Source organism: Thunnus maccoyii, chromosome 22 (genome assembly GCF_910596095.1).
Source record: "Thunnus maccoyii chromosome 22, fThuMac1.1, whole genome shotgun sequence".
NCBI lineage: Eukaryota > Metazoa > Chordata > Actinopteri > Scombriformes > Scombridae > Thunnus > Thunnus maccoyii.
Window position 1 is genome coordinate 18,403,878 of NC_056554.1, and position 26,795 is coordinate 18,430,672.

The 26,795-nt window shown below is 38.8% G+C and overlaps 3 protein-coding genes across 3 annotated transcripts; 1 reads left to right on the forward strand and 2 right to left on the reverse strand.

Annotated features, from left to right (window-relative positions):
- Positions 1-374: 374 nt before the first annotated feature.
- On the reverse strand, positions 375-2,918 carry nop10 (NOP10 ribonucleoprotein homolog (yeast)). The gene is made up of 2 exons (XM_042401142.1): positions 2,697-2,918; positions 375-801 (listed from the first exon to the last, which is right to left on the reverse strand). Exons 1-2 carry the CDS (start codon positions 2,748-2,750, stop codon positions 661-663), a joined length of 195 nt encoding a protein of 64 aa, XP_042257076.1. The 5' UTR covers positions 2,751-2,918; the 3' UTR covers positions 375-660.
- A 939-nt stretch (positions 2,919-3,857) lies between these two features.
- On the forward strand, positions 3,858-11,822 carry LOC121889479 (neurofilament heavy polypeptide-like). Its single transcript, XM_042401471.1, has 8 exons — positions 3,858-3,938; positions 5,184-5,839; positions 5,923-6,020; positions 6,141-6,316; positions 6,735-6,872; positions 7,280-7,372; positions 8,098-8,199; positions 9,215-11,822. The coding sequence occupies exons 2-8, from the start codon at positions 5,193-5,195 to the stop codon at positions 11,744-11,746; spliced, it is 3,786 nt and encodes a 1,261-aa protein (XP_042257405.1). The 5' UTR covers positions 3,858-3,938; positions 5,184-5,192; the 3' UTR covers positions 11,747-11,822.
- A 319-nt stretch (positions 11,823-12,141) lies between these two features.
- Positions 12,142-25,930, reverse strand: lpcat4 (lysophosphatidylcholine acyltransferase 4). The gene is made up of 13 exons (XM_042401472.1): positions 25,429-25,930; positions 23,324-23,687; positions 20,920-21,032; positions 19,939-19,999; positions 19,563-19,621; positions 18,086-18,120; positions 16,897-16,951; positions 16,466-16,548; positions 15,506-15,631; positions 15,210-15,366; positions 14,478-14,570; positions 13,397-13,532; positions 12,142-12,672 (listed from the first exon to the last, which is right to left on the reverse strand). The coding sequence occupies exons 1-13, from the start codon at positions 25,522-25,524 to the stop codon at positions 12,500-12,502; spliced, it is 1,551 nt and encodes a 516-aa protein (XP_042257406.1). The 5' UTR covers positions 25,525-25,930; the 3' UTR covers positions 12,142-12,499.
- Positions 25,931-26,795: the final 865 nt, after the last annotated feature.

Sequence of the window (26,795 nt, forward strand, 5' to 3'; positions counted from 1 at the left end):
TTTGGGGGGCGTCCTGTCACTTCAAAGCTCCACGAGGAGATTGAAACATAAAGGTGGACGTCAAATTAAAGGAAAAACTAAAGGTGTATTAGTAACATGCTGGGTAGCCATAATATTAGCACAAATTCTCAAAGTTTCTGGACACTAGTGGAGGGACAAACATCTTTCTTTTTTAAGATATCCCCTCATTTTGTGTTTTGATGGTGGAGGAGAGTGCTGTCAAACATGTTGGTCCCATAAGTGTTTAACTGGGATGAGATCTGGTGCTTCTGCATGAAAGTATCTGCATTTAACGTGTTCCTTCACTCATTTATTCAAGTTTTACCGTTTAATTTATCACCAGCCTCTATCTTATTGACACAGACACAACCGACTTAAGTCAATCAACCGAATATTTATTCAACATTAATACAAAAATCAGAACAATAACCTCAAATAAATGACAATAAACTGTGACACATGAAAAGAAGATCTATAACATCCTAGTTGTTGAAGCTGATATGCAATATATGACCCAACTGCACTTTGACAAGTTGTGATCCAGAGTTTTGCTCGGCTTTACGGTCCCGTCTTCGCCTTCATCCTTCTGTTGTTTCTTTGTGTGTTCTCCGTCCATCCATCCATCCATCCATCCGTCCTTGGTCTTTCTCCACCTCTCGCTCACAGAACAGGTCTGGGCTGCTGGGTGAGCAGAATACCGAAGCGTTTCTTCAGCATCACCCTGTGTCGGGAGAACTTGTCATCCGGGGAGAAGCGGGCCGGGTGGGCCGAGCTGGTGGGCTGCCCATCGGGTGCCACCTTCTGTTGGTGACAAAGAAGGAAGCAGAAGGTTATTAAAAAAAAGCTCAGTTGATTTCAGTGCTGGAAGATATGAACAATAAAGATGTTTTTAAATAATAATATATCACATTTACTCAGGTTCACACCCATGTCAGTATTCTCAAATTTGATTTATCCCAGAAATCGTTGTATGCTGACAGATTATCATTAAAACAGTGGATGTATTTGGTATTTTAGAATATGTATCTGCATATTGTGTAATATGTATGCAAGATTGCGATGTGGCACATATTTGGAACGGTCTACAATCACTTTAGAAAGAGGTTATTTTAACCTCTAATGCTTTTATCTTGTGTCATGCTTAAATTTTTATGTATATTAAAGCGTATAAGTTGTTTTATTTTATTCAATTTCATCGTGTATGTGAGTATGACCTGTGACGGCTCCCGTCTGCTGCTGTGTGCTCTGTCAGTTACTGTGTCTACTCAGGTTTGTCTTCGAGGTGCCAGACGAGCCGATCGCAGTAATCCAACTAGATTTGGAGCCAAGTGCTCTACATGATATAAACGTCTCAGCTTCCAGCTTGGCTCGCTCTCTTGCCCACCAGCGCCTTGGCCTTTGTTTTATTTTTACTCCACACATCCACGTGAACACTACTGACGTCACTGACTAACGCATCTCATATTCGAGGTTACCTTACAGTTTGTTTTCTTTACTACAATAAATAACTTGTATTTATCGGCATTTGGTGTCTTTTCCTGTTTTGGTCATGGCCTATGGGCTGAGTAATGACAGGCCCATGTCCCACATTCGATCCCATCTGTGCAAATTTTTGGTTTTGATTGTCTTCTTGTCCTGGTTATTTGTATATTTGGATGTGCGTTGTGTGTTTGTAGGGTTTGGAAGATGTGGTATGCCCCCGCTATGAAACACTGCAGCAGTCTCTTGTCACCAAGGTTACAAAGCAGATGATAAATTATAGATATGTACTGTGTATACCTCACAGTTGTCAGTGATGACAGAGCAATAATCCAAGTAGAACTGCAACTATTAGTTGATTAATGTGTTAGCAGATTGACAGAAAATTTATCTGCAACAATTTTCATAATCAAATAATTGTTTTAGTAATTTTTTAAAGCAAAAATGTCAAAGATATACTGGTACAAGATTCACAAATGTGAGGATTTTATGGTTTTCTCTGTCTTCTGTGATGATAAACTGGATATATTTAGGTTTTTGACTGTCTGACAAAACAAGACATTTGACAACAGGTCAGCTTGGGCTTTGGGGAATAATAAAGAGCATTAGATTACATTTTTAATAAAATCTCTGTGGGGGGAAAGCAAATGTTGCAGTAGAAAACTTACCAGCATTATATATGAGATGTTAGTTAAATGTATGAAATAAATGTATGAAACTGTTGCATGCTGTTCTCTATATCATTATAAATTGAATATTTTGAGGGGGTTTTTTGGCTCGCAAGCACTACGAAGACGAGCTTTGTTGTTGTTGTGTTGGATATGTGATGAAACTTTAATTTAATGACCATTAAAATAACGTTCAGTATAGCCAAAGATATCAGACTGTCTTTGTTGTTATTTCATGTAGTAGCCGCTGAAAGAGATTAAATGGAAAGACTGCTGATTAGGCTTACATTGATGACAACCGTTTTATTTTCTTCTGTGTTTGATTTTGAGAAGTTTTGTTTAAGTTTAATAAGAAAACTACAAGACAGAAGCTAACGGTCTGAAGTCCCTGTTAGCTAAGTTTATACCAACTTGTATCAACGTTGATTGAAAGCAAAGAGACGATTTCATTTATTCAAATAAAATTCAGCACATTCATTACTTTAATAATGAAGCTAAACATATTTATAGAGAATTAGTTGGATTTGAGGGATGTAAACATAAGGTTACCTTCAGGGTGTAGACTCTGTCCCCGTTTTCATTTAAGTGATACTGCAGAAACATCTCGACGAAATTCTTGTTTTACAGCTTCAGAGGCTAAAAAAATATCAAACAGGTCGTTTTTATATCGAGAAAACAAAAAGTCTGTAGGCTACACGTCCGTTATCGCCTCGTTTTCCACGTGCGGCGAAGTTTCTCCTCGTTTGGGTAGCAGACCGGATATCCGGTTTAGCGTGCGAGGCGCGTAGCATTCTGGGAAATTGAGTGTCTTAAAAATAACAGGTATTTAAATTATTGTCTCTGCAAAACTGGATTTTTTAAAGCTTAAAGGTTGATTCTTGACCTTGATAACAGTAATTCTTCACATAATTTCACTAATTTTTATTTTTTTATTCGGTCCTTATTTTAAAAGTGTTACAAAAGAATTCACGTATAGATCAATCATAACAGATTATATCAAATAAACGAGAAAATAAACTTTATTGACTGAAAAGGTGCAGGCTGAAGTTTTAGTTTGTTATTCTTATCATTTTACCTCAAACAAACAATATAAAACAATAGTCCCAAAATACAAAATCAAACTTTTCATTCATCATTATGTTCAAACTTGAGGTTTTTGTTTACTATGTTTTAGTTACTAAATTTCTTCTGGGGACTTTCAGCCACATCACACAGTGGAGTTTGCTCAGTTGCCATGGGGATGAGTTGTTATCACGTGACCCAACTATAGAACTTTTTAAATTTACATTTAATATTAATATAGATAAAAATATCAAGAAAATGTAATATTTTTACTTCAAATGCTCAAGGATTGAAATTTTAAATAAATATATCAAGAAATAGTCTCAACTGATCATTTTATGCTACTTCATAATCAAAAATATCTCAATACAATCTAATCAGACATGTCGTCTAATTGAAGGGTCCATATGAGACATAATTATTAAGCATGTATGTGAATTACTGGTTGTTTTATTCTGCAGCTGTAAATAATCTATTTGAATCAGTACACATATATAAGAATATATCTGCTATACTGTAATTAAAAAAACATACAAGTAAATTAAAATAGATTTACAAAACAGTAACAAATGTCAGTTTGTGAGACAGAGTTTAGTTAGTTTGGAATGTTTATATTCAGAATATTATTTGTAAGTAAACAGAATAAAACCAAGAATCAAGTTTATATTTAAAACAGAAGCTGATACAAACTGATTTTGAAGACACTTTTACAGGATTTGTTGAAGAGAGGTAGGACTGATTAGAACTATCTGATTGACCTACAATATGTGTTATTTACCATTTCCTTTGTTCGCAGTGACACAGTTTGTATGTTTTGTACCACTTTTCATGTTAACACACAGCCACAACTTAATCTTCTATCTTGAAGGCAGGATACAGATGTGGTCAATATTTTTGATTGTTACTTTCACATAATGTCAGTAGAGCAACACAATGTTTCAAATAGTGTCAAATGATCTGTGCAGCAGTGTGAACATGTAGATTCTTGATGACATGTTTTATTTTATACATATGCAGTAAAATGTCCACTTAAGAAGCTAACTGGAATTATAAAAGTTAATGAATATAAATAAGAGGTAAAATGAGCCTGATTGTTCCATGTTAACAACATAAAAGCTGCATTTCCTCATTACACCACAGTGTATTGTATTCTCTTATTGGATTTCATTCATCAAATGATGCATAATACAACTTATTCAGTGAATGAGTCATCAAAACTATTGTTTCCTGGGTCTTTTTTTCAGTATGTTCTCAGATAGATTTTTAAAAATACTTGATTTTCTGCAGTGGAGCTTGATTGTAGAGAATAGAAAAGACTGAAGGCTCATGGAGAAGCATTATGAAACACTCAGAAATACTGTCAGAACTGTAAAGACATTTTCACTGCTCATATTTTAGTTGTAGTATGCAGTGGTGAAATGTAAATCAAGTACTGTACTTAAGTACAATTTAAGGTGCTTGTACTTGAGCATTTTCATTTTATTCTACTTGATACTTATTTATATTGTAGTTTTTACTCTACCACATTTATTTAATGACATCTTTAGCTTTAGATTTTACATAAAATAACATAATGATAAGCTTATAAATTAAACTGCAGTGTGTATTTGTGTGTCTTTGTCATGTGTCAGATGTCTTTGTGTTGTTAGCAGTTCCACCAAAAGCAACATTTTTCCTCAAATGGTTTCAAATAAATAAACAATTTGAGGCCCAAAGAGGTACAACTCTCCCATATTTTACAAAAATGCAAATATTAAAGAAAAGTTCTGAATACTGAATACCCAAACTAGCTCCAACTACAACAATTAAATCCTGTTTATGCACTGACTCATCAGTCTTAATCATGTACTTTGTTAAATGTATTCAATATATCAGACACAGCCCCATTTTCTCCATACGAGTACTTTTACTTCAGTACTTGTATACTTGGTAATTGCTGACATTTACTGATTTTCCATTTATATTTCCTGACAGTTAACCAGGATGGATCCAGTGCCGTTTACTCCGCCTGAGGTCATCCTAAACTATGGAGAAGAGCAGTCAGGATCGCTGCCCCTTTATCATTTCCCTCCACGTTATCACCGACCGTTTCCTGCAGAACTAAACACCAGCAGCAATGAAACCAGCAGCTGTGAGGCGAGGACGGATGGATCGGCATCACAGAAACCTGCCACGGTTGCAGAAATGCTCCGCAGCACAGCAGCAAACTCAGATCACAGGACGTCTCAGACACAGGCGGCTTCAAACCAAACCCCGATGGGCCCCGTCCAGCACCAGGGGAGTCCCTCTTTCTTACATTTCCTGCCAGGTGTTAGCCCCTCTCCTCTCAGCCTCCAGGATTTCTCCCCTGATCCCCCCCAGATGGGATTGTCACCGCTTCTCCCAGAGCTCGTATTCACCCCCTGCTCTCCTCAGGACCCCCTCTGGCTGAATATGAACCCCCTCTCCGTCACACCTGACTCCAGGTTTGGTGTTAGTCCCTGTGTGCTGGTTCCAGTCAGCACCCCGACCGAGCCCTGGTTCAGCCCAGATTCACCTGCTCGCTTCAGGCTCCCCCAGCCGCAGTTTTGTCCCAGTTGGTGCGTGTGTCCGGAGAGCGTCCCCGTCCATCAGCCCTGCACTCCAGGCCTGTAAGAGATACACAGCAAATAAGATAATCATTTAAAAACTATAAATGGTTTTGTTTGTAGTTAAATCACCTGCCTGACTCCAGGTTACCAAGCAGAGCAGAGTCTACAGCGTCAGGGAGGGAACAGAGTGCAGAGCAGTGCAAGTCAGGAGGTCAAAGGTCAAAGATTTGTAGAGAAGAAGGTGACAGAAACATGACAGACATCTTTATCTTTCGCTCTTATCTCCCTCCAGAATATTGAGTTCACATTTCAGTCCCTATTCTCTCCCTAATTTGAGTCCTTTCACTGTGTGTCCTCTCAGAGAAAGAACACAGAGAGGAAACGTCTACCGAAGAAAAACTACGAGAAGACGACAGCGTCAACAACACGACAAAGTCTGAGACCTCCCTGACATTTCTTGACCCCTTAGATGAGGAATTGCTGGCAAATCACGCTTTTGAGGACTACATGTCGATCATGGACGCCCTCAGTCCCGAGGTGCACAGATGTGATTTACTGTTAAATATAGAAAAATCTATAGAAATGTCATGAATGATGCAGGCAGGCAAGATTTCACTCTAAGATTTGTATTGCTTAGAAGAATATCTGTATAGAGACAGTCAGGAAAAATGTTTTATATTTCTTTTTTTGCAGTTAATAGTTTTTATTATTTTCTACTCCAGTATATATCCAGGTATTCAACAGTAGAATAAATCAATATATTTGCACAGCCTTGCATAAATATACACATATAACTACATAAGAGAGAGAAAGAAACATGAACAAGAAAAACTAAATAGAGAAAATGTTGAATCTTTCATCATTTCATCAACAAAACTCTACAATGTGAAACGTTGTGCTTGTACTGTAAATCCAATAGGTGATCAATCATCAACTAAATGTTCTCTCTGTCCAGATCCAAGAGAACGTGGACGCCAAAGCGCATGAAACTGAGGAAGAAAGAGATGTGGAAGAGGAGAAACTGGAAATAGAGAACGGCTCGTTTCTGGAGTATCTGGATGAGCTGTGCAAGGACGAGGATTTCGTCAAAAGGGTGAATTATCAGCAGCATTATTATTACACATCGGAAACATCACGACTGGCGAGGGTTTTGGAAGCGGATTGTTTTTGTTGCAACCTGCTGTTCTCTGATTTTCTCCCCTCAACTCATTTCCATGTAATCAGAGAGCAGCAGAGTGTTTCTCAGCAACAATTCCCGACCTGCTGTGTCATTATATCAATATTATTTTCTGCTACTGGGTTTAATTTTTGTGCATCAAGACACTAAAATACAATCTGCTTTAAAAGACTGCATCATCTAGGTGACTTTATTATGTCACGATGTCAGTTTTTTTACATTATTTTGACTGTGTTGAGTATCTGAGACGCCACAAATAGTGTCATTATAGTCATTATAGACATGATAGTGTTTTGTTGTCTCTGCTCGTCTGTTTCTTTCAGGTGGGGTTGATACTGGACACAGAGTACCTGGATTCCCTCCTTTCTTCCAGTCTAGCTCCCATCGATCTTCTTGCACTGGAAGAACAAGAGCAGGTAAAAAAAAAAAAAAAAAAGTGAGGAAAAAGTATTTTAAAGTTTACTATGAGGCTTCAGTCGTCCAAATCAGTCAAATAAATTTAATATCTTTCAAGGTTAAAGTCTTCTTAGAGCCAAAGTGCCTCTCTTTTGTTACAACCCTTCAATACAGCTGAACATACTGTCTGGTGAGACACAAAGACGGATTTTTATCTCATCATTTTACCTTCAGATAAAATTTTACTCAAAACAAGGACTGACTTTGTCCTCCATCACATTGAACGGGAGGAATGATTCATTCATTCATTTGAGCATGTGACTATTGTTTTAAGACAGACATGAAAAATTACTGTACAAAAAAGTACTGAGCCACTGTGTGCTCGTTATTGATGGTCTGAACCGCAGCAGGACACACAGTATTCACTACTGCGTCCAAAATGTCCTTTAGAAAGTCAAAAGCTTCTGTTTGTTTGTAAAAAAAAAAAAACTTTGAATCTTCTTTGAATTTACTAATCCCATCAACCTGCTGCCGTCTCCATCATCCATCTCTTTCTGAGTAGTTGTGTCATTATAATACACAAATAATATCATCATCTTGAGGCCAATAGAGGTTCGAAGTAAACTTTCAGCTATTTGTTTCGCTGTCTTGCTGCTTTCTAAGAGACTATATATATATATATATATTCAAGAAAAGGGTCTTAATGTCTCTGCTTTTTCAATCTGTGCTCGTCTCTTTATGTCAGGTGGCGTCAACTCTGAACATAGAAGAACATACGGATTCCTTCCTTTCTTCAGACCATTCAGAGGCCATTAACTTTATTCCACTGAAAGAGCAAGAGGAAGAGGTGAAGTATGATAAATCAGTGTTTTGGTGCCTTTTGGGGCACGAGGTTCATCTAGGATCAGAAGAGCAGACCAGCTTTGTGCCATTCTTGAGTCTTAACATCAGCAGCAATGTACAGCTGTGTGACAGTATTCAGGAGGACTTTACTGTCATGTAAAGGTAGTTAAAAGTGCCACAGAAGCAAAAGGCTTGCTGGCAAATTGTACAAGAGAAGGAAACTGTAATACCTTAGTTTTATTAATTATTAGGCTGATAATATTAACCTCAAAATATTTGCCATAGAAGCAAAATAATACCTAAACATGCAGATACACTCTGCTCTTATGGAGTGGAAAATGAAAATGCAGAATCTACAAACAAAAGGTGTTCATTTAGCTCTCTGGTCCATCTACTGCATAGCTTATGTAATATTTATAAAATCTATATAATAAATATTTATTTGCACAGGCATAAAACAATACAACACTATGACAATGTAAAATAGGAGTCAAACAGCATGATTCATTCACACACTCGGGACTTAAAATGAACAACTTTAAATAAAAGACAAAAGCAGAACACACAAAATAACACCAAAGAAATCAAAAACAGATGACCCGTGCACTGTAAGTAGAGAGAAAATGTTAATCACATGCTGTATGTGCGTAATGAGAGTGCAGTTACCGTGGCTTGGCCCGTATTTTTAGCTCGAGTTTTGTAGTTACTGCTGGTTCTTCCTGCTGTTTTCACACAAATTACACTTTACTGTAACATTATTTTATTTTTATGTGGCAGCCAGTTGTCAAAAAGATTCCCATATTTACTCTGTGTAGCACAAAAGTGTAGTTAGTGTGTTTTGGTTTTTTAGGCCAGTAAACCACAAAGGACACTTACAGTCAACTATATATATTCCTAAATAAGCAATAACGTCTTTTTGCATCAAGAGAAATGCTTCAGCAACAATTCAATTTTGTAAAAGAGCCATTTAACTAATATTTTTTGCTCTCGTCTTCTTGTTTTTTTATCTTGGTCTGCAGACTTTGGAAGAGGTTCTGCAGGAGCAATCACTTCAACCTGCTCTCTGCTGCTCTCCTCTCCTCCCTTCACACCTGCTAGAAGAAACACCTGGAAGTCAGGAGAACGACAGCTTTCCGTTACCTGAAGAACACTGCAGCCCTCTTCGTCACAGTGGCTCCCTCTTCATGGACTGTAGTTTCACTTCATCTCTGCTGTCGCCTGCCAAAACCTCCCCAGACACCAGTCCTACTTCTGAGTTGACGGCAGGAGACAGTGATGCATTGGTGGCGGCACCTGCAGCTACACTTCCTGCAGCCGACGGTGGTCAAGATGAGTCCAAAGACGTCTTGGTGTCCCTCAAAAACCTTTCAAACAACCTGTTGGCTCAGTTGTCCCAGAAGCTCCAGGATGGATCTTTATCTGGAGATCATCTTGCTTCCAAGTCCCCCTCAAGCTGCAGGGTTTCAGGCTCGCTGGAGGACCCTCGTCAGGATCCTGCGCTCAGTTTCAGAGCCGATTCGTTGACCGACAGCCCGCCGCAATCACCCGAGCCTCCATCTTTGAGGTTCCTAGCTTTGAAAACACTTAACCTCCTGCCTCCACCACCAGCCCAGATAAGAGAGGCCGAGGAACACCACAGCCCCTCAAACCCAAAGTCCTTCAGCACCCCACCCAAAGAAAGTGACGACACCAACTATGCAATTCCTGTGCCAGCTAGTTTGTCTTTTGTAGAAGACTCCCGTGATCCCCAAGCTGGTGGCGATATATCAGGCTCGGTGCCTGAAAAACAGACAGTAGAACCACCAGAACGACTGCAAGTTCCTCAAGAGTCAGCGACCCCCGGCGTCTTCTCTGAACTCAGGACAGGAGCGCGGCGAGAGACAGAGACGAAATGCCAGAGAGATCCGGAAAAAGGTGTCAGAACATCGGTGACACGGAAACCAAATAAAGAAAAAAGGATGATTAAAAAGACTTTTGAAAAGAAGAAGGAGAAAAAAGAGACCAAACTGATCAGACGCAGTCAGAGACAATCAGGCCAAAGACTCTTCGTTGAATACAAAACAGAAACAGCAGAAGAGAAGAAACCCAGCGAGAAGAACATTAAGAAAACGGCTCAATCGACCCCAGAGAAGGACGAGGTAATTTATGAAAAACAGAGACGGTACTCAGGAGAAAAGCAATTATGTAAAAAAGAGGAGAGTCAAGGAACAAATGTAATAAATTCTGAACAATCTGGGGAGACGGCGGACGAGAAACAAGGTCAGAAACTCGCAGGGGATCAGCGTGAGGCCAACAGCTCTGACGTCTGCGCTGAAACGGGGGAACAAAACGCTCTTTTAACCAAAACACAACAGGACAAGACGGGTAAGGGGAGAGTAAATAGAGAAGAGGAGGCGGTCCGAATGTCCTGTATTGTGAGGCGAAGAACTAGGAGCATGGCTACCGAAGAAAAGGTGCAGCTGAGTCCAGTTTTAAGTCCGTCAACTAGAGCCAGACAGAAAAACAAACACTCAGAGACGCAGAGAAGCGAGACAAAGTCCTCACCTAAGAGAGGAAAACAAGTCGAACCAGAAGGAAATGAGCAGGAGAACGTAAGTGAACCGCAGGCTCTGCCAGTTTCAAGTCCTAAGAAGAGGAGCAGAGGCAGGAGCGATGAAGAGGAGAAAAGCGAGACGGCTGATGAGACACAATCAAGTGGATGCGAGGCCGAAGAGGAGGTGTCACCTTCTCCGCCGAGCCCAAGAGTTCAGACTCAATCAGCACAAGACTCAAAGGATGATCAAGGTAGTCTTGAAGAGTCGCCAGGGGAAACACTGCTGAACGAGATAAATGAGCCACTCTCTGCGAAAACCTGCGAGCAACAAATGAAAATACTGAATGACGGCGACAAATCTCATGACTTTTACAGCTTAAGGTCAAGAACTCGCAACACGAGACAAGTCAGGAAGTCGGAGAAACCCGATATGTTGGACATAAGAGGAACTCAAGACGACGAGGCGACACAAGCAGCGCATCGCTCGTCTGGGCTGAGAGACACAAGTCCAGACAAGACGGCGGATGTGAACGGTGAAAGAGAAAAGATAAGCGAGGAAGAACATCCAGGCGTCACATCGAGCCCGGCGAAAAGACATGGTGACAAGGTGGAGCTTGAATCAGAGACGCACAGGTTAAGTCCGATAAAAAGAGCAAGACGAAAGAAAACCGAGGTGAAGTCTGAGAGAGATGAAGAGCAGACGGGAAACGAGAGGCGTCACGATGAGGCCGAAAACCAGGACGAGGTGGACACATCTGGCTGTATCTCAAGCCCAGCGTCAGCGGGAGGCGACATAAAGGAAGAGTTTGCTGAAAAAGATGCAGGCAGGCGACCTTCAAGAGACCAACGCAGCGTAGCGGAAACCAGAGGGGACCGTTTTCCTTGTAGGAGACGAACGCGGCTTCTTGTAAAGTTGCCCACAAAGTACGAAGACTTTATCTTGTGTAAGACGAAAAGGACACGACAAACAGCAGCCGGACGAGCGGAAAAGAAAGACGGGAAAAGGAAAAAGAGGTGATCCGGTTATCAAAAATGTGACACAAGAAAATCAAAAGTATGTTATGATGAGTGCAGGAAATGTGATGCTGGGAGAACAAAAAAAAACAAAAAACATACAACACTTAAAAGAATTCACAGTTTAATTAAATGTTAAACAATATAAATGCAGGAAAATGTCAGAATAATTCATTTACATAAAATAAACTTTTTGGATTAACAAATGTGTCCCTTAATATAAGAGGGTATTTGATAAATAAGACATTTACAGTAACGGACTGCTTTTTACAGCCTCTGGAACGACATGTAAACAAGATTTCTTGAGAGTAATTTAAAAAAGGCAAACTGGTAAACACACACACACACACACACACACACACACACACACATATTAAAGTCCTCAAACACACACACACACACACACACACATATTAAAGTCCTCAAACACACACACATACACATATTTAAGTCCTCAAACACACACACACTTACTTCAGAAATCCACTGTAGCATTTAGATACAAATTAAGTCGTTCTTCGGCTTCTCAAAGTCAGCAAGATGGTTATAAAATGTTACAGTGATGAGTATTTTAAAAATACATCAATATATAAACACACAACCTGGCACAAAAACATAAAAATACAATCGTCTGTTGCTGATTACTCTGCTTGGTCGGTACTGTTAACGCTTGTACATCATAATAAACCTTTTTTGTACCCAACTGTAAAAAGAGGAATCAGACTTTCACTTAATATCACAAACAAACAAAAAGTCTTCATTCCATCTTCTTGTTGTAGTGGAGCGATCCGTTGCTGTCGTGCATGTTTCCGTTGTTGTTCACGGCCTTCCCGTTGGCCATCGGACAGCCCGACCCTTCCTCGGGCTGCAGGTGCTCGTTCACCACTCTCTGATAGGTCGGGTGGGACGTCAGTGCTCGCAGCAGGTCGTCTGCGGAAAAAAAAAAAAAAAAAAAAGAGAGAGAAAAGTTATGAGCAAAGTGCTTAACGCTAAACTATCATATAATGAAACATGGTTGTTTACTGAAGTGTCCATCAGCTAATAATTAATTAACAATGACTTGAGATTAAAAGGACAAGTTCACTATTTTTCAGTTGTGTCTTAAAACAACATTGAAACAGGTTTGTTGACTTAATATAATCACTTGAGGGCAAGATGAATGCCAGGACTTGAATATCGTCTGACGGCATTCGCTGCCAATAATTATAACAATAACAAACAATAAAACAAAAATAACAAAATTAGTAATCAAAAATAAACAGAACAGACAATTCAGGATTAAGAAGAAGCTAAATTGTAAACATAAGCCTCCACTAATTCTAATGTGTAATTTTTACAGGATTATGCTTGTGAACATGTATTTGTGTGAGCTGCTCATATTCAAAAAGGCAGCAAACATTGATGCCAATAATAATAATAATAATAAAATTATCTAAACAGATGAAAACACTAAACTGTATCTTTTCAGCTCCTGAATGTTCAGCTTTTGTCTGTGAAATAAAAAGACACCGACCCCGGTTGAGTGTTTTTCCACCTGACAGCTCACACACTGATCGTCCTAACAAGTTCACAGTCAGTTTAATATTTCGCCATAAATCGTCAGGATGGATTAAACAGCAGCGGTTATGCTAATAAAATCCTCACAGACGTTCACCTTCAGTAAGTCGGCCTTGACTGGAGGCCTCGGTGTAAAGCTCAGCCGTGTTGTGCTGAGGGACGCCCAGCAGCGCCCCCATGAGGTCTGACAGCTCCTCCGCATGCAGGCTGCCTCTGCCGTCTCCGTCAAACAGCTGAAGAGCAAAAAGATGTTTATTATTATAACGAACTGCTTCTCTTCTAGTGTGGATTTGCAGCATTTTGGAGACAAACTCAAGTATGAAATGCAAAGTTTAAAAAGTGGAAAAACATTTATTAAATGATTCATTTTTTCCAATTTGTTTTTCCTTTTAGGAATCGGTTCAGACTATATGACCAACAGTCAAACTGTGCTCCTGAATGTGTTGCAGAAATACAGTTTAAAAAAGTTTCAGTCCTGATAGTGATACCTGGGCTTTGAGTTATGGGCCAATACAAGTGTTTAATCAATAAGCTGTATGTCTCACTGTGTGGAAGAGACTGGGATCGTTCTCTTATTTGTAAGGCAACAATCAGGCTTGACTTAAACATTGCTTTCCTAACTTTGTAAAACAAAATGTAACAAATTAATACAAAGATATAAATTTACTGAGTTGTTATTTGTTAAAATAATGGTATCAGACACCAGATCGACCCATTTGAGTCATTCTCGGTGCATCTCTATCAACCTCTACAGAATCTGGTGATTTTAGATCGGAGAAATATATATCATTTAAAAGTAGCCAGTGAACCAGGACTGTAACTAATGACTATTTTCTTTGTCGATTAATCAGTCAATTATTTTCTCGATCAATAAATTAGTCATTTGAAGTATAAAATGTCAGTAAATGGTGAAAACTGTCCATCACTGTTTCTCAAAGCCCAGGGTGTCGTTCATAAACGTCTTCTTTTGTCCAACAATCAATAACCTAAAGATATTTAGAGATGTTTGGACACTTTCTCTTAAAAATGACTCAAAATACTTCATCTATTATCAAAATATTTGGCAATTAATTTTCTGTCGATCGACTAATCGATTAATGCAGCTGTTCTGGCAACAGGTTACAATCATCAGACATGTAAATACTGTAACTGCTGTGGATAAAAACAATAATACTCACAGTGAACGCAGTGTGAATGAGCGACTTGAAACTGACAAATCCAGACAGAGCAGCAACACTCAGATAGATCTGTCTGAGGTCGACTGTTTCATCCTGAAAACAAACAAACAAATCAAATATTTCATATATTGTATTAGGTCCAAGTTACACTTAATTGCTTTACTTCCTCTTTTCGCCTCCTCCTTTGTTACTTGTGGATAGAGCAGAAACTGATTTGCTAATCAATAAATTCCAAAAAGAAAACCCAGAACAATTTGTCCAACCAATCATATGACTTGTTTTCTTAGTTTCTACACACATTGTCTCTTGACCAGTGATCATGTATGTATGTGTGTTACCTTTAGAGAAATGTTTTCAGGCTACTGGAGCTGTATCACTTTTTTTTTTAGCTTTTCAAACTTCAAGAAAAAAAAAAATCACAAAACATCTGAAGGTTCGTTGGGTTTGATGCTTTGGCTCTGAGTAAAGTTATTGGTAGCAGAAAATCTGCTTTGGATTCATCTGGGAGGCAGCACTCTGTAATTTAATGCGTTTACTTCTCCAGATCTGACCATAGCTCACAAAGCCTCTGGTGAAAAACAAATATTTGCCTCATATCCAACAGCTCGCCCTCATGACTGCCATAAAACTGGTACGGACAGTTTGCTGCACCTGTTGTCTACAAAAAGTGAGATGTTCCCTCCTGGCTGCAGTTTATCTTAATAGACACACACACACAAAGAGTGATTGTACCTTAGAATAGAGGCCGCAGATAGTGACGGCTGTCTGTCTATCAGTCAGTCCGAGAATAGCGGCGAGCTCCTCTGCACTGGCCTTGAACCCCTGAGCTCCTGACTGACACCTGTCAATCATCCTGTCCAACGCTGCTTCCACTTCAGACGCTCCCAGGCTGAGAGAGAAAGAGAGAGAGAAGAGGGTGAGGAAGAGAGGAAGAACAGGAAAACACATTTTTACAGTCATTAAAGACAAATACTAAAAAAAACGGGACTTAAGTTAAAAGCAAACAGGGAAAACAGATCCTCTCTTACCCGTGTCTGTGCAGCAGTGAGATTGTTTTCCTGACAGGTGACTCCAGCGGGAGAGAGAGACCGCCCAGTTTACTGACAGGCACCCGGCCCTCCATCACGTAGTCTGTAGCTGGGACTCCGAGGGCCCTGAAGCACAGCAGAAAAACTGCATTAGACATCACTCACAATACACAGTACAACCTCTACTGTATGTTGGCTGCCGGAAGAGCCCAGTTATCCAGTTATGATGGCAGTTTTTTCCCCCCACACCTTTTTTAAAATGGGAAGTTCTGGTTTATTATTACATTACTCCCGTGTTCAAACCTGTCTACTCAAACTATTGTGCTTTTAACCCTGTTGTTCCACTCTTATGGACAGGTGAGTGCAGTATGAAACCAGCTGTGGACTAAAAACACGACAAAACATAAAAAAACCCCTGAAAAACAGCAAAAGGTTTAATTGGGACGAGAACGAAGCTAAAATGTAGATATCTGCTTGAAATAAAATGATGTTCTGTCTCAAGTGACATCTTAAATCTTACAAACATCCACCATGTTTAGTTAAAAATAGAGGAACTGGATTCAGAGTCTGAGGAGGACCAACATGTTGCCCAAATCATAAAAGCTGTTTTTTTTGTGTGAACAATGTGATGTTGCTTCACTTGTAATTTGTCCACGTGGACCAAAAATAAATGAAACACATAAAAGCAACACCGTTTACTTTGTCCCCTATGATTTGGGCAAAAGAAAATTAAAGTGTACCAAATGACAGCAGGTGCACAATATGAAAAAGGGGCAAAACTAATCACAGGAAAAAAATGGAGCTGCCAGTTTGAAATCCCAGATAAATGCCTGTCAGTCGCTCCCCTGCTCATAATTCATAGTCATTTTGTGAAAACAGCCACTAAAATATGATTGATTGCATGTAAGGTGCAATCTGGCTGATGTAAGTCATAAACAATCGTTATAATGCGCTACTCACTCGGCCATAAGTTTCTGAACATTGTCGGCGTAAAGGTTGGGGTCGTTCTTCTCTTCCTGGGAGGGGTTGTAAACCGGCAGGAACTGCAGGACAATAAAAAGCAACCGTTGTTTATTTTCATTTTTTATTCACAGTAGCAGGTAATAGTGAGAGAGTGAGGGCACAAGTTTACAAGACAAGAAACAAAAGATTCATTTTCACACACTCAAAACTTAAAGAATAACTGTACACTGAGCTGAAAAGTACCGACTTCTGTTTGAAAAGTTTCAGGTCTGTTAAAGGTGGTCAGTAGTGCTTTTGCTGCACCCGTAACCACACCCAACACCGATGTCAAACACAAACACACCCTGAGTACATTCTCACATCGCTCTTTCAGCAGCTGTCAAGCTATTCTTGATCTGTGCGGCGAAGGATCTGGTGGAGTCACTCACCTCAACAGTCACGTTGGTGTAAAGCTGTGAAGCCGTGTGCCACAGCGCCTCGATCCTAAACAGACAAAGAGTTATAGTTTCAGAAATGCAGAAAAAATCTATAATGTCACAGTGTGTAAATGCTGCTCCAGAGAAAATATAGACCGCAACTTTCCAAAATCCTGGTGTGCAGTTTCAATATTCTCATAGTGGTAATCTGCAAGATTATTATGTTGGCAACATATCATTTTCATATACTGATTAATCTTTTATGTATTAATTTAAATGCCTTTTATAGTTTAACAGAACACAAGCTGATCATCTTTGGAAAATTGCCCAAACAGTCTGACCAGCAGCCAACTAAATGTATTTTTGGATTTTCCTTGCTTGACTGAAATGATAAATTATCAAAATTTTGAGTCGGAGCTGTCCTTTAATACTCTTAATACTAATAAAATGTGTAAAATGTGTGCACACGCATTGATGTCCGGATGTGAAGCTGGTACATGAAATGCATACATGTTGACTGGTCTGATAATGGACTACTTGCCATTTTATTTTAGTTTATATCTAGACTTTGAGAAACACATACTGTAATCAATAAAATAAACAGACATGGATCTCAGTCTTTGGCAAATCCAACAAATTAAATGCACACATTGGTGTAAAAACCATATAAAAATGTAACTGGACTATAAAACAGCACTACTAAGTGATTTACAACACTGCCCACAATGGCCCAGTACGCTCATGAGATATTAAAGAGATAAACAAAAGTCTGACAAGTTTATTTTGTTTTACGCTGTGTATACATACACAGTATCATCTTATCACCCAACACTAGTCAACGGAGGCCAGACTTTTGCAAACAGTTCTTAATTTGTTTACTCAAAAAGACTGCAGAGGCCAGAAATGAAAATCCTGCACTTCCTGTTTATGTTAGGACACAATAAAACTCTCCCACAGTGGATATAAGAGCTTTGTTTTTCACAAAATGTGTGCAAGTTTAGTCACTACTTGATTTTTTTTAAAGAAATCAACTTTCTTGACAAGCAGATCACAACTGAGAGAGCTAGAAAAGTCCTGGAAGCTGTTATAATTGTTTCCCCAAGTTTACTCGACTCCCTAATGTCATGAATGATGAACAAAAACGCTGTCACATTAACATGTGTTTGGCAGAAATGTTGAGGATGAAAATGTAAGAACTAACCAGGTTGTTCCTTTGTACGTCCAGCGAACTGTATCCTGAGGAAGATATGAAGACTAATCAATCAGTGGACACTTAACAACATCCTGAGTTGAGTTTGTTTTTAAAAAATATTTGTCACATTCCCTGATAACACAACCTGATGTGAACCAGTATGCAAACACTGGCCTGGATAAATTATTACAGCATGTTCGTAAACACAACTACAGCCTGATAAAATGTTAAGATAGTGCTTGCAAGTGATCTTTGGGAGAAGATGTGAGCAGGAATGCAGAGCAGATACAAATGAGTCAAACAAACAGCACAGTCACGGAACAAAGCAGCTCCTGTACGTTCATTGTTATGCTACCGATACAGGTTGCTCAACTTTTATAAAAAGGGAGGACACAGTTTGAGTGCTGCTCTAATGACATAGTTTCTGGTCTGACAGCGTCTAGTCTGATAAATTATCTCTAACGTTCTGTACTTGTAAAGGACTTGACATAAATCAAGTCTTATTACTCATCACTTTAAAAACAAACAAAGATAACCTCTAATCTGCTCTTGTTGTTTTTTTTAAAATCATGCAGTCAGGACAGTCTTTCAAACTTCTGTACATTCACGAAGGTGATGGCACAACTTTTCTTAGCTTTTTGTAAATAAATGAATAAACCCTTACTTTTAAAAGGGATGTAGCTAGTTAAAATTTAGTTAAGTTTTACAACTCTGAGACCCTGAAATTATGGCCTCCAAATTTAACCTTCCTGTCGACTGTGCAACTTTTGTCCTCCTGGGTCAAAACTGACCTGGTCTGGTTTGATTGTTTACAAAGCATAAAGTATAAGTTATCACCCAATACTTTGTTACATGTTTTTAGACAACTTCATTCCAACTCAATACCACAAATTTTACATTTATTTGTGGAATTTGTGGATAACTGACCTTGTTTACATGAAATTATACCTAATTTTTGAGTGAAAAAAGAGCAGAAATGATCAATTATTTTAATTATATTTAAGATCAGAGGAAAATATGTTGATTATCACAGACTGGTATGTGTAAAAGTTTAGTCAGAATACTGTTTTTAAACTATTTATTTTTTTCTTAATAAATGGCAGCACATAATGACACCAGTTGTCCTCCCGGGTCAAAATTGACCCGATCTCGTTTGACTGTTTATAAAGCATAAAGTATAAATTATCACCCAATTCTGTGTTACATCTTCCAACAACTACCACAGTATTTACACTACTTTTTGTAATTTATTGTCAATAGACCTCATTTACATGAAATTATACCTCAATTGTGATGAAATAAGGTTCACAGACCCGTAGCTTTAAGTTGTGTGTGTGTGTGTGTGTAAAAAACACCTTGGAAGTAAGTGTTGTGTAAGCTGTTGTGTTTTTATGTGGTTTGTTTGGTATTTATGATGTTTTTTTCCCATTACTGGATGTTGTAACCAACTAGCAGAACAACGTGCCACCCCAGTGACTACACTCACCAGTTTGTTGGGGTAATGCAACAGAACAGGTTGGACCGGGACTCCGGACAGGAAGGCACCTGGTGACAGCGAGAAGGGAAAAATGAGACAGGGAGGAGAGACTGGAATGGGTTAACGCTGCAGAGGAGAGAGTGGTTAATCCAGTAGCAAAACAAACAGCTGCTACACCCTCTTTCCTGTCATGCCGCTCATTCCTGAATGATTTGTAGAGACATCAAGAAAAACTGGATCAGATCAGTTTGTTCTCATGACTCATCATTCATACAGTTTAGCAAAGGGGACGTGAAGAAATGCACAATAGCTGGCAGAAAACAGGTTGTTCTTTTCTTTTTCTTTTTGTTTTCATGTGTATATTTGACAGGCTGCCTGTACTCACCGGGTTTGAACTTGATGAGAGCGCTGCCGTTAGTGGTAGTTCCTTCAGGAAACATCAGCATCTAACCAAGAAATGCAAAAAAGCAGATGAATTTACAGGGTTGGTTTTATTTGACAGCGTTAAGGGGAATCTGGCCCTTGTGGGTATGTACATATGGAACTGGTTTCAATATGCTCTGCTCCTTCTGTTCCTCCTCACTGAAATGAACATACAAACTGAACAAAGATTAGCTTTACAATTTACAAACTGTAATTAAAGTCACAATAAGCAGTTTGTCCACTGAAAGTTTGTCCTAAAAACTGAATCTAATCCTGTTCAACTGTTTGCTTTGAGCCTGAAGCAAAAAAGCAAACAGTGAATGCAACTTATTATTATTATTATTATTATTATTATATTTTCTTTTTTATTCAGGACATTCTTAAATTTTCAAGGTCTGTCAGCCAAACATTCAGCTTTCTTGTTTTTCTGTTTCTGCTCCAGTTTCCAGCTGCGAATGCTGGCATCATCTTGACTGGATGATTGGATAGTGCGTTACCATGGTAACACTATCATTTTCTTTATAAAAAAAAAAAAAAAAAAAATTGGTACTCCAATGATTTCATATTGAACTTCTAAAAAGTTTGGGGAAATAACAGACAGAAGATATCCTGACTTTCAGATCATAAAATGGGTAAGAATTCCAAGAACACAGGATCCTACATTTCCCATGATGCAGTTTGAATGGTTAATTAACTTGGATTAAGGATTTTTTTTCTTAGACATGAAAAATGTCCTCCAAAGCCATAAAAGATGGTTTCCAGAGGCTCATGACATCTCACTACAAGTAAACTGATCTTGATGTGTAAAATTAGTGGAATACCCCTTTAAAAAGAGGCTGGAAGACTACTGCCACCATGGAGGCAGTTAATAGAGTGATGACACCACTTTCACTGTATTTCTTGTAAATAAACATATCCTCTCAATCCTAAAACATCTTCTCACCTGCGGCCAGTAGCCGTTAGAGGTCAGCCTCTCTGCGAGCTGGCCGACGGCCTTTTTCCTCGACTCTGGATCTTTCCTGCTCACCATCACGGACTGGTTGAACTCCAGGAGAGCTGGCACACAAAACACACATAAAAAAATCAGAACCAGAACTGAGGGGAGGAGTCTGGAGCAAGAAAAAAGGACAGGAAGTGACAAAGAAGGCAGAGCAGATTAGATGCAGAAGCCAAGAGAGTGAGTCAGTTGTTTATCTTTGAGCTTCCTTACATACTTTATTCCCTTTAGACCCCCCTATTCCCAAATATTATTCCTGGTTGTTTGCCTCATAGTTGGACATCATGGGGCAGGATTTCCCATCTATGATCACATAGCACAGTTTCTGCCAGCAAACCACTAAAAAAAAAAGGGGATTAAAAAAAAAGGGGGTAAAACATTATGTCATCCAGGCCTGATAGGTGGTTTTTCTGCAGGGCGAAAACTCCCCAGACTGATTTACAGCTCCTCTTTTCCACTTTTACCCTTCAAATTCTCGCTGCAGGGAAGTAAAGCAGATACAGTACAAGGAAAGGACGAGCAAATGAGGAAAGATCAAACTTTTCATGCGCTGAGTATGCAAATCTAAGTGGTTTTAAGTTCACATGAATTTCTAAAAATACCATCCAATGAATTCAGTTTGATTAAAAAAAACAAAAAAACCCACAAAAAGCAAAAACGAAAACATGTTTTTCGTCTAGAGTACAGTCAAAAGACATCTCATATCTGACTGCACAGTGTGTGACAGGCCACACTGAATATATGTCAAACAATCTATGTCATTTACACCTGCATACCCTCGACTAGAGGAGGAGGAACATTTCAGAAACAGGTAAAGAATCTAAAGAGGAAAAGTTATCGCTATTTATCCAACGAAAAAAATCAGGTAAACACTGCAGCTCAAACATTAGTTTTCAGGTGTAGATATGAGCAAGAGTAATTCAACTTTCTATCATTCTCCCCTCTCATAGGAGCATTTAAGTCCAACCCACCCTAAGGGGAAAACAACTCATTGCTCTCCACTGACTTTGTACTGCATGAAGGCGCCTCCTCCTCACCTCTGCCTGCTAGCAAACAATGTAAAAATGCTGCTGTGTGGTGGGATGCACGACCAACAGGATAAAGAACCCAGATATATGTTACTGTAAGCTGCCAAACCCGAAAAACTGATCCTTCAACAAGACAAACGTTGATATAGGGTTGTGCGGTGGACAAGACAGACCCGACCTGAGCTGCACGAACAGCCTGCAGCTCGAAAACCTCCGTAAACACGACATGTTTACCTGAACACGCTGCTAATCCCAGAGAACACACATGAAAGTCAAAACACAACAGCTGTTTCATTGAAAGGTAATGCAGTGTTTGTAGTAGACGTTTAAATCACAGAATAACTAACCTGCTAACCGTTAAAAGAGCCCGAACAGGAAATGATTGCATATCTGTGTGTGTGTGTGTCATTTCCCCACCTATGTTTACAAACTGTACTCGCCGTATCAGCTGTGAGAAGCATCAGCCTGTTATGTAATGGAGTTTTCTATCTCTACTGTAGACGTGATGTCAGCTCCTGCATTCATGTATTGCATCTTAATTTAACGGATTTCCACATAAGCGCCCCCCCCCCCCCCTCCTCCCTTTTCCCTCATTACCACCACTGAGGTGGCTCAGTGGCCGGCAGATCAGTCTGTGGTTGAACTGGGCAGCTTCCAGGTATGAATGTGTAACTGTGTGAATGTGATCGGGGTGTTCCTGGAAAAGAGAGCACTCAGAACTCAGCTGAATAAATTAAGGTTAGAAAAAAAAATGCTATAAACTACCTTTTCCTCTCTGGCAGACATAGAGTGCTTAAATCCTTTGACATGCTGAAATCTAATGTTTATAATCAGCTGCAGGCTTTTTGTTAGCATTTCAGCTACGTCTCGATTTCCTCCCTCAATCACACGGCTGCAACTAACAATTATTTTCCTTATTTTCAATTAATCTAATGATTATTTTCTGGATTCATTGTTGGGCCCTTTAAACCTAAAAATAGTGTTCAGTCTCCTTCAAGTCTTCAGATGCTTTGTGTTATTAAACCAACAATCCAAACCCCAAAAAGAATCACTTTATAATGATATAAAAAGAGAGAAAAGCATCAAATCCTCACATTTCAGAAGTTGTAACTAACTAACTAATCATCGGCATTGTTGTTGATTAATTTTCTGTTGATCAATTAATCGTGTCGGCAAAGTCAGATGATCCAACTGCAGTTTCAGAGCTTGTTACAACAAACGAGGTGGGATCATCTGTGTGTGTGTGTGTGTGTGTGTGTGTGTGTGTGTGTGTGTGTGTGTGTGTGTGTGTGTGTGTGTGTGTGTGTGTGTCAGCCCCTCACCTCCTATGACGGGTATGTTCGTGTTCTCCGACCGTGACACCACCGTCGCCAGCTGAGTAGGAAACAGAACCACCATGTCCAGAAAGCCGCTGTGCGGCGCCACCACCAGCACAGGTGCCTCCTTCAGGTTCGCCCTGCGACCTTTGACCTTCACCCACATGAAGCCCAGGAAGAAGAAGACGGCCCGGCTCAGGAACCAGATGATCGGGTGGAGGAGCCAGCACCGCCAGCCGGTGACAGGCCGGGAGCATTCCTCCTCAGACAGGCCGGCAAGTCGTAGTCGGGCGAGAGGCCACATGATGAGGAAGAGGAGGGTGCCCAGGGTGATGCGTAAAGGGAAGAGGACGCTGCCAAGGATGATGCCCTGAGGATTAAAGAGGAAGAAACCATTCTAACAACATGACTGAATACCAAAAGACATTCATATACTGTTCTGAAACTGAATCTTTTACTTCTATGGCTGCAACTAATGACTATTTTCATAATCGATGAATCTGCCAATTATTTTCTCGACTAAATCGATACATCATTTGTCTATAAAATGTTTGTAAATAGTAAAAAATGCCCGTTATAATTTCTCACAGTCAAAGGTGACGTCTTTAAATGTCTTGTTTTGTTTGACCAACAAACAAAAGCCGAAAAATATTCAGTTTACTATCATGTATGACAAATAAAAGCATCAAATCTTCACATTTAAGAAGCTCAAACCAGCAAATTTTAGGCTTAAAATAAATAAATAAATAAGACAATTATTTAATTATCGAAATAGTTGCATATTCATTTTCAGATGGGTACCATTTTTGGACTTATGATATGTAGGGATGTCAACTATTTTTCAGGAGTTTTAAAAAGCTCTTGTCCAAATAAGAAATTGCATGTAAAGTGTATTAAAAACTAATAAAATTAGTAAATGAATGTTGTCGGATGTAATATTTAAACAGTGGAACACAATAACTTGCATTGACCACCATTTTTAATGTGGTTTTATATGCAATTTTGCATACGTTTGCCATTTCCTGGTGTATTCTAGCGTGGGAAAAATGTTTCTCATTACTGTCTGGATGCTGATTTCGGCCATGTTGTCCAGCCTTACTGATGTCATAATCAAGTTATGTAAATGTGTGGTATGTTGTTGTTGTTATTATCATCTGTCATGTCTGTGAGCTTTCTATTCCTGAAACATTTACAGCTCGTCTGCTTTGCTTAAAGCACCGCAGTCATACTGTACGTGAAGAGACTCTTTGTTCCCTACTGAAGTTAAAGCTTTCATGTGAGAATGAAAAATTGAAACAAGGCGTGAATGAAATGGTTTTAGATGATTATAAAAAAAAGGGAAATGTTGACTATAAATACATTAAGCATCATTATCTCACTGGAATTAAAGTGTTAATAAGTTAGGAGTCTGTTTTGATGACAAACTCAACTCTTGCCAGTTAAATTCAGCAGTGGAAGACGTATTCGGATTCTTTACTTAAGTGAAAGTAGTAATACCACACTATAAAAATACTCCATTACAAGTAAAATTCCTGCATTTAAAATCCTACTTAAGTATTATCAGCCAAATGTACTCAAAGTATTAGAAGTACTCGTTATGCAGACAATCAGCCCCTTTTTTTGTCAAACATTGGAAAGTTTGACCTCTTTGGGCCTCAAACAATTATTTATTTGGTGCTGACAACTCAAACATCTATACGATAAGGAGCCACAACTACACACAGGTGTTATGAGCCAAAAAGTTTGGAAACTACTGCTTTAATCCTCAACATTTTTCTTTCTTCTTGCTTTCTAAATCTGAGAAGTAACTACAGCTGTCAACTAAATGTAGTGGACAATATTTCCTTCTGAAATGTAGTGGAGTGGAAGTATGAAGTACCTTAAAATGGAAATACTCAAGTACAAGTACCTTAAAATTGTACTTAAGTGTAGATGAACTTAATTGCACTCCACCACTGGTTAAATTACTGCCTGATTGGTTTCAGGTGGCAGATTTTGGGGGCCGAATACAGCCTGTTTGACCTCTGTCTCTTATTATATGACTTTCTGCCTCTCTACATGATTTTTTAAGCAACAAAAATCAAATATTTAGGCTTTAATTTGAACGTTACCCTGATCCTCTGAGCTCTGGTCAGCTTCACGTTGTGAATGAACGGATGTGGATACTCGTTGTACGTTGATGCTGAGTGACAGTCGTCCTTCTCCATGGCGACGAAACAAACCTAACGGACAAGTTCACCTTAAAAATACTTTTTTCCCCCACAAAACAATTAAAACAAAAGAATAAACACGCTCTTATTAATTGAAGGAAGGTGTAAAGATTAAAAAAATGTCCGCAAAAAAAGTTTTACTTGGTTGTCACAACAGTTTAACAGTCTCCACTTTGTTGGAAAACCGTTAGTGTCTCGCGTAGTCAGATTAAAAAAATTGAACGTAACGGTTACGTCGTATTACGATAAATTAACACCATACAACGATATCTACTTAAAAACAGACGGTATCTGCCCCCCACACGGCGAAACACAGACGCTCAACAGAGAAACTTCCATGCTTTCTTTCTTGTAGTTTCTCCTCCTCACCTGTCCCGCCCCTTCACAGTCTGACAGCCCGGCCCACCCGACTCAGGGGCGGGTTGGGCGAGTCAAACCGGTCCGGTGATGGGCAATGTCACTATCCCAGGACTTTTTGGGGAGAATGTATGGAAGCCCATTTCAGTCAGGAAAATAAAATTATTATTATTATTATTATTATTATTATTATTATTATTATTATTATTATTATTATTATTATTATTAGTAGTAGTAGTAGTAGTAGTAGTAGTGTAAACTTTATTTGTATAGTACTTTTCAAAACACAGTTGAAAAGTGCTTTCCAGAACAGATTAAGATTAAGTGTAGAATAAAAACAAGTGAAATAACAGTGATAAAAGAGGGATAGAAACTTGACAAACAACACATTTACTATTAAAAAAAGCCTCCCTGAAAAAGTAAGTTTTGTTTTGCTAAGTTTGCTAAGTTCCTTATTAAATGATAAATGACAACAATAGAAATATTCATGGTAAGTCAAAAATATGAGATACTGATTACATTTTTTTTTTTATTTACTAAGTTAAAATTGTGAGAATTTAAGTCAAATTTGACTTGTTTTCATAATTCTGACATAAAATGACAACATTTACATACAATGCCTCATAATAATTTTTATTTTAAGTCCAATCTTAAAACTTTTGACTTAATTATTGGACTTAATGAATTATTATTATGGTATTTTTTATTTGTATCGTGCCTTCCTTTTCATTCATGATTAACCTTTTGTGTTGAAAATGGGATTCCTTGACTTTCTTTCTTTTAATTTGAATGTTTCCTTTAATTTACTGGCCAATTTGACTTGATACATAAAAAGGAATTTCACCCAAGTGTACAGTAAGAAATACACAAAAACAAGATTTCTTAGGGATAGCATGTCCAAGATAGCCATC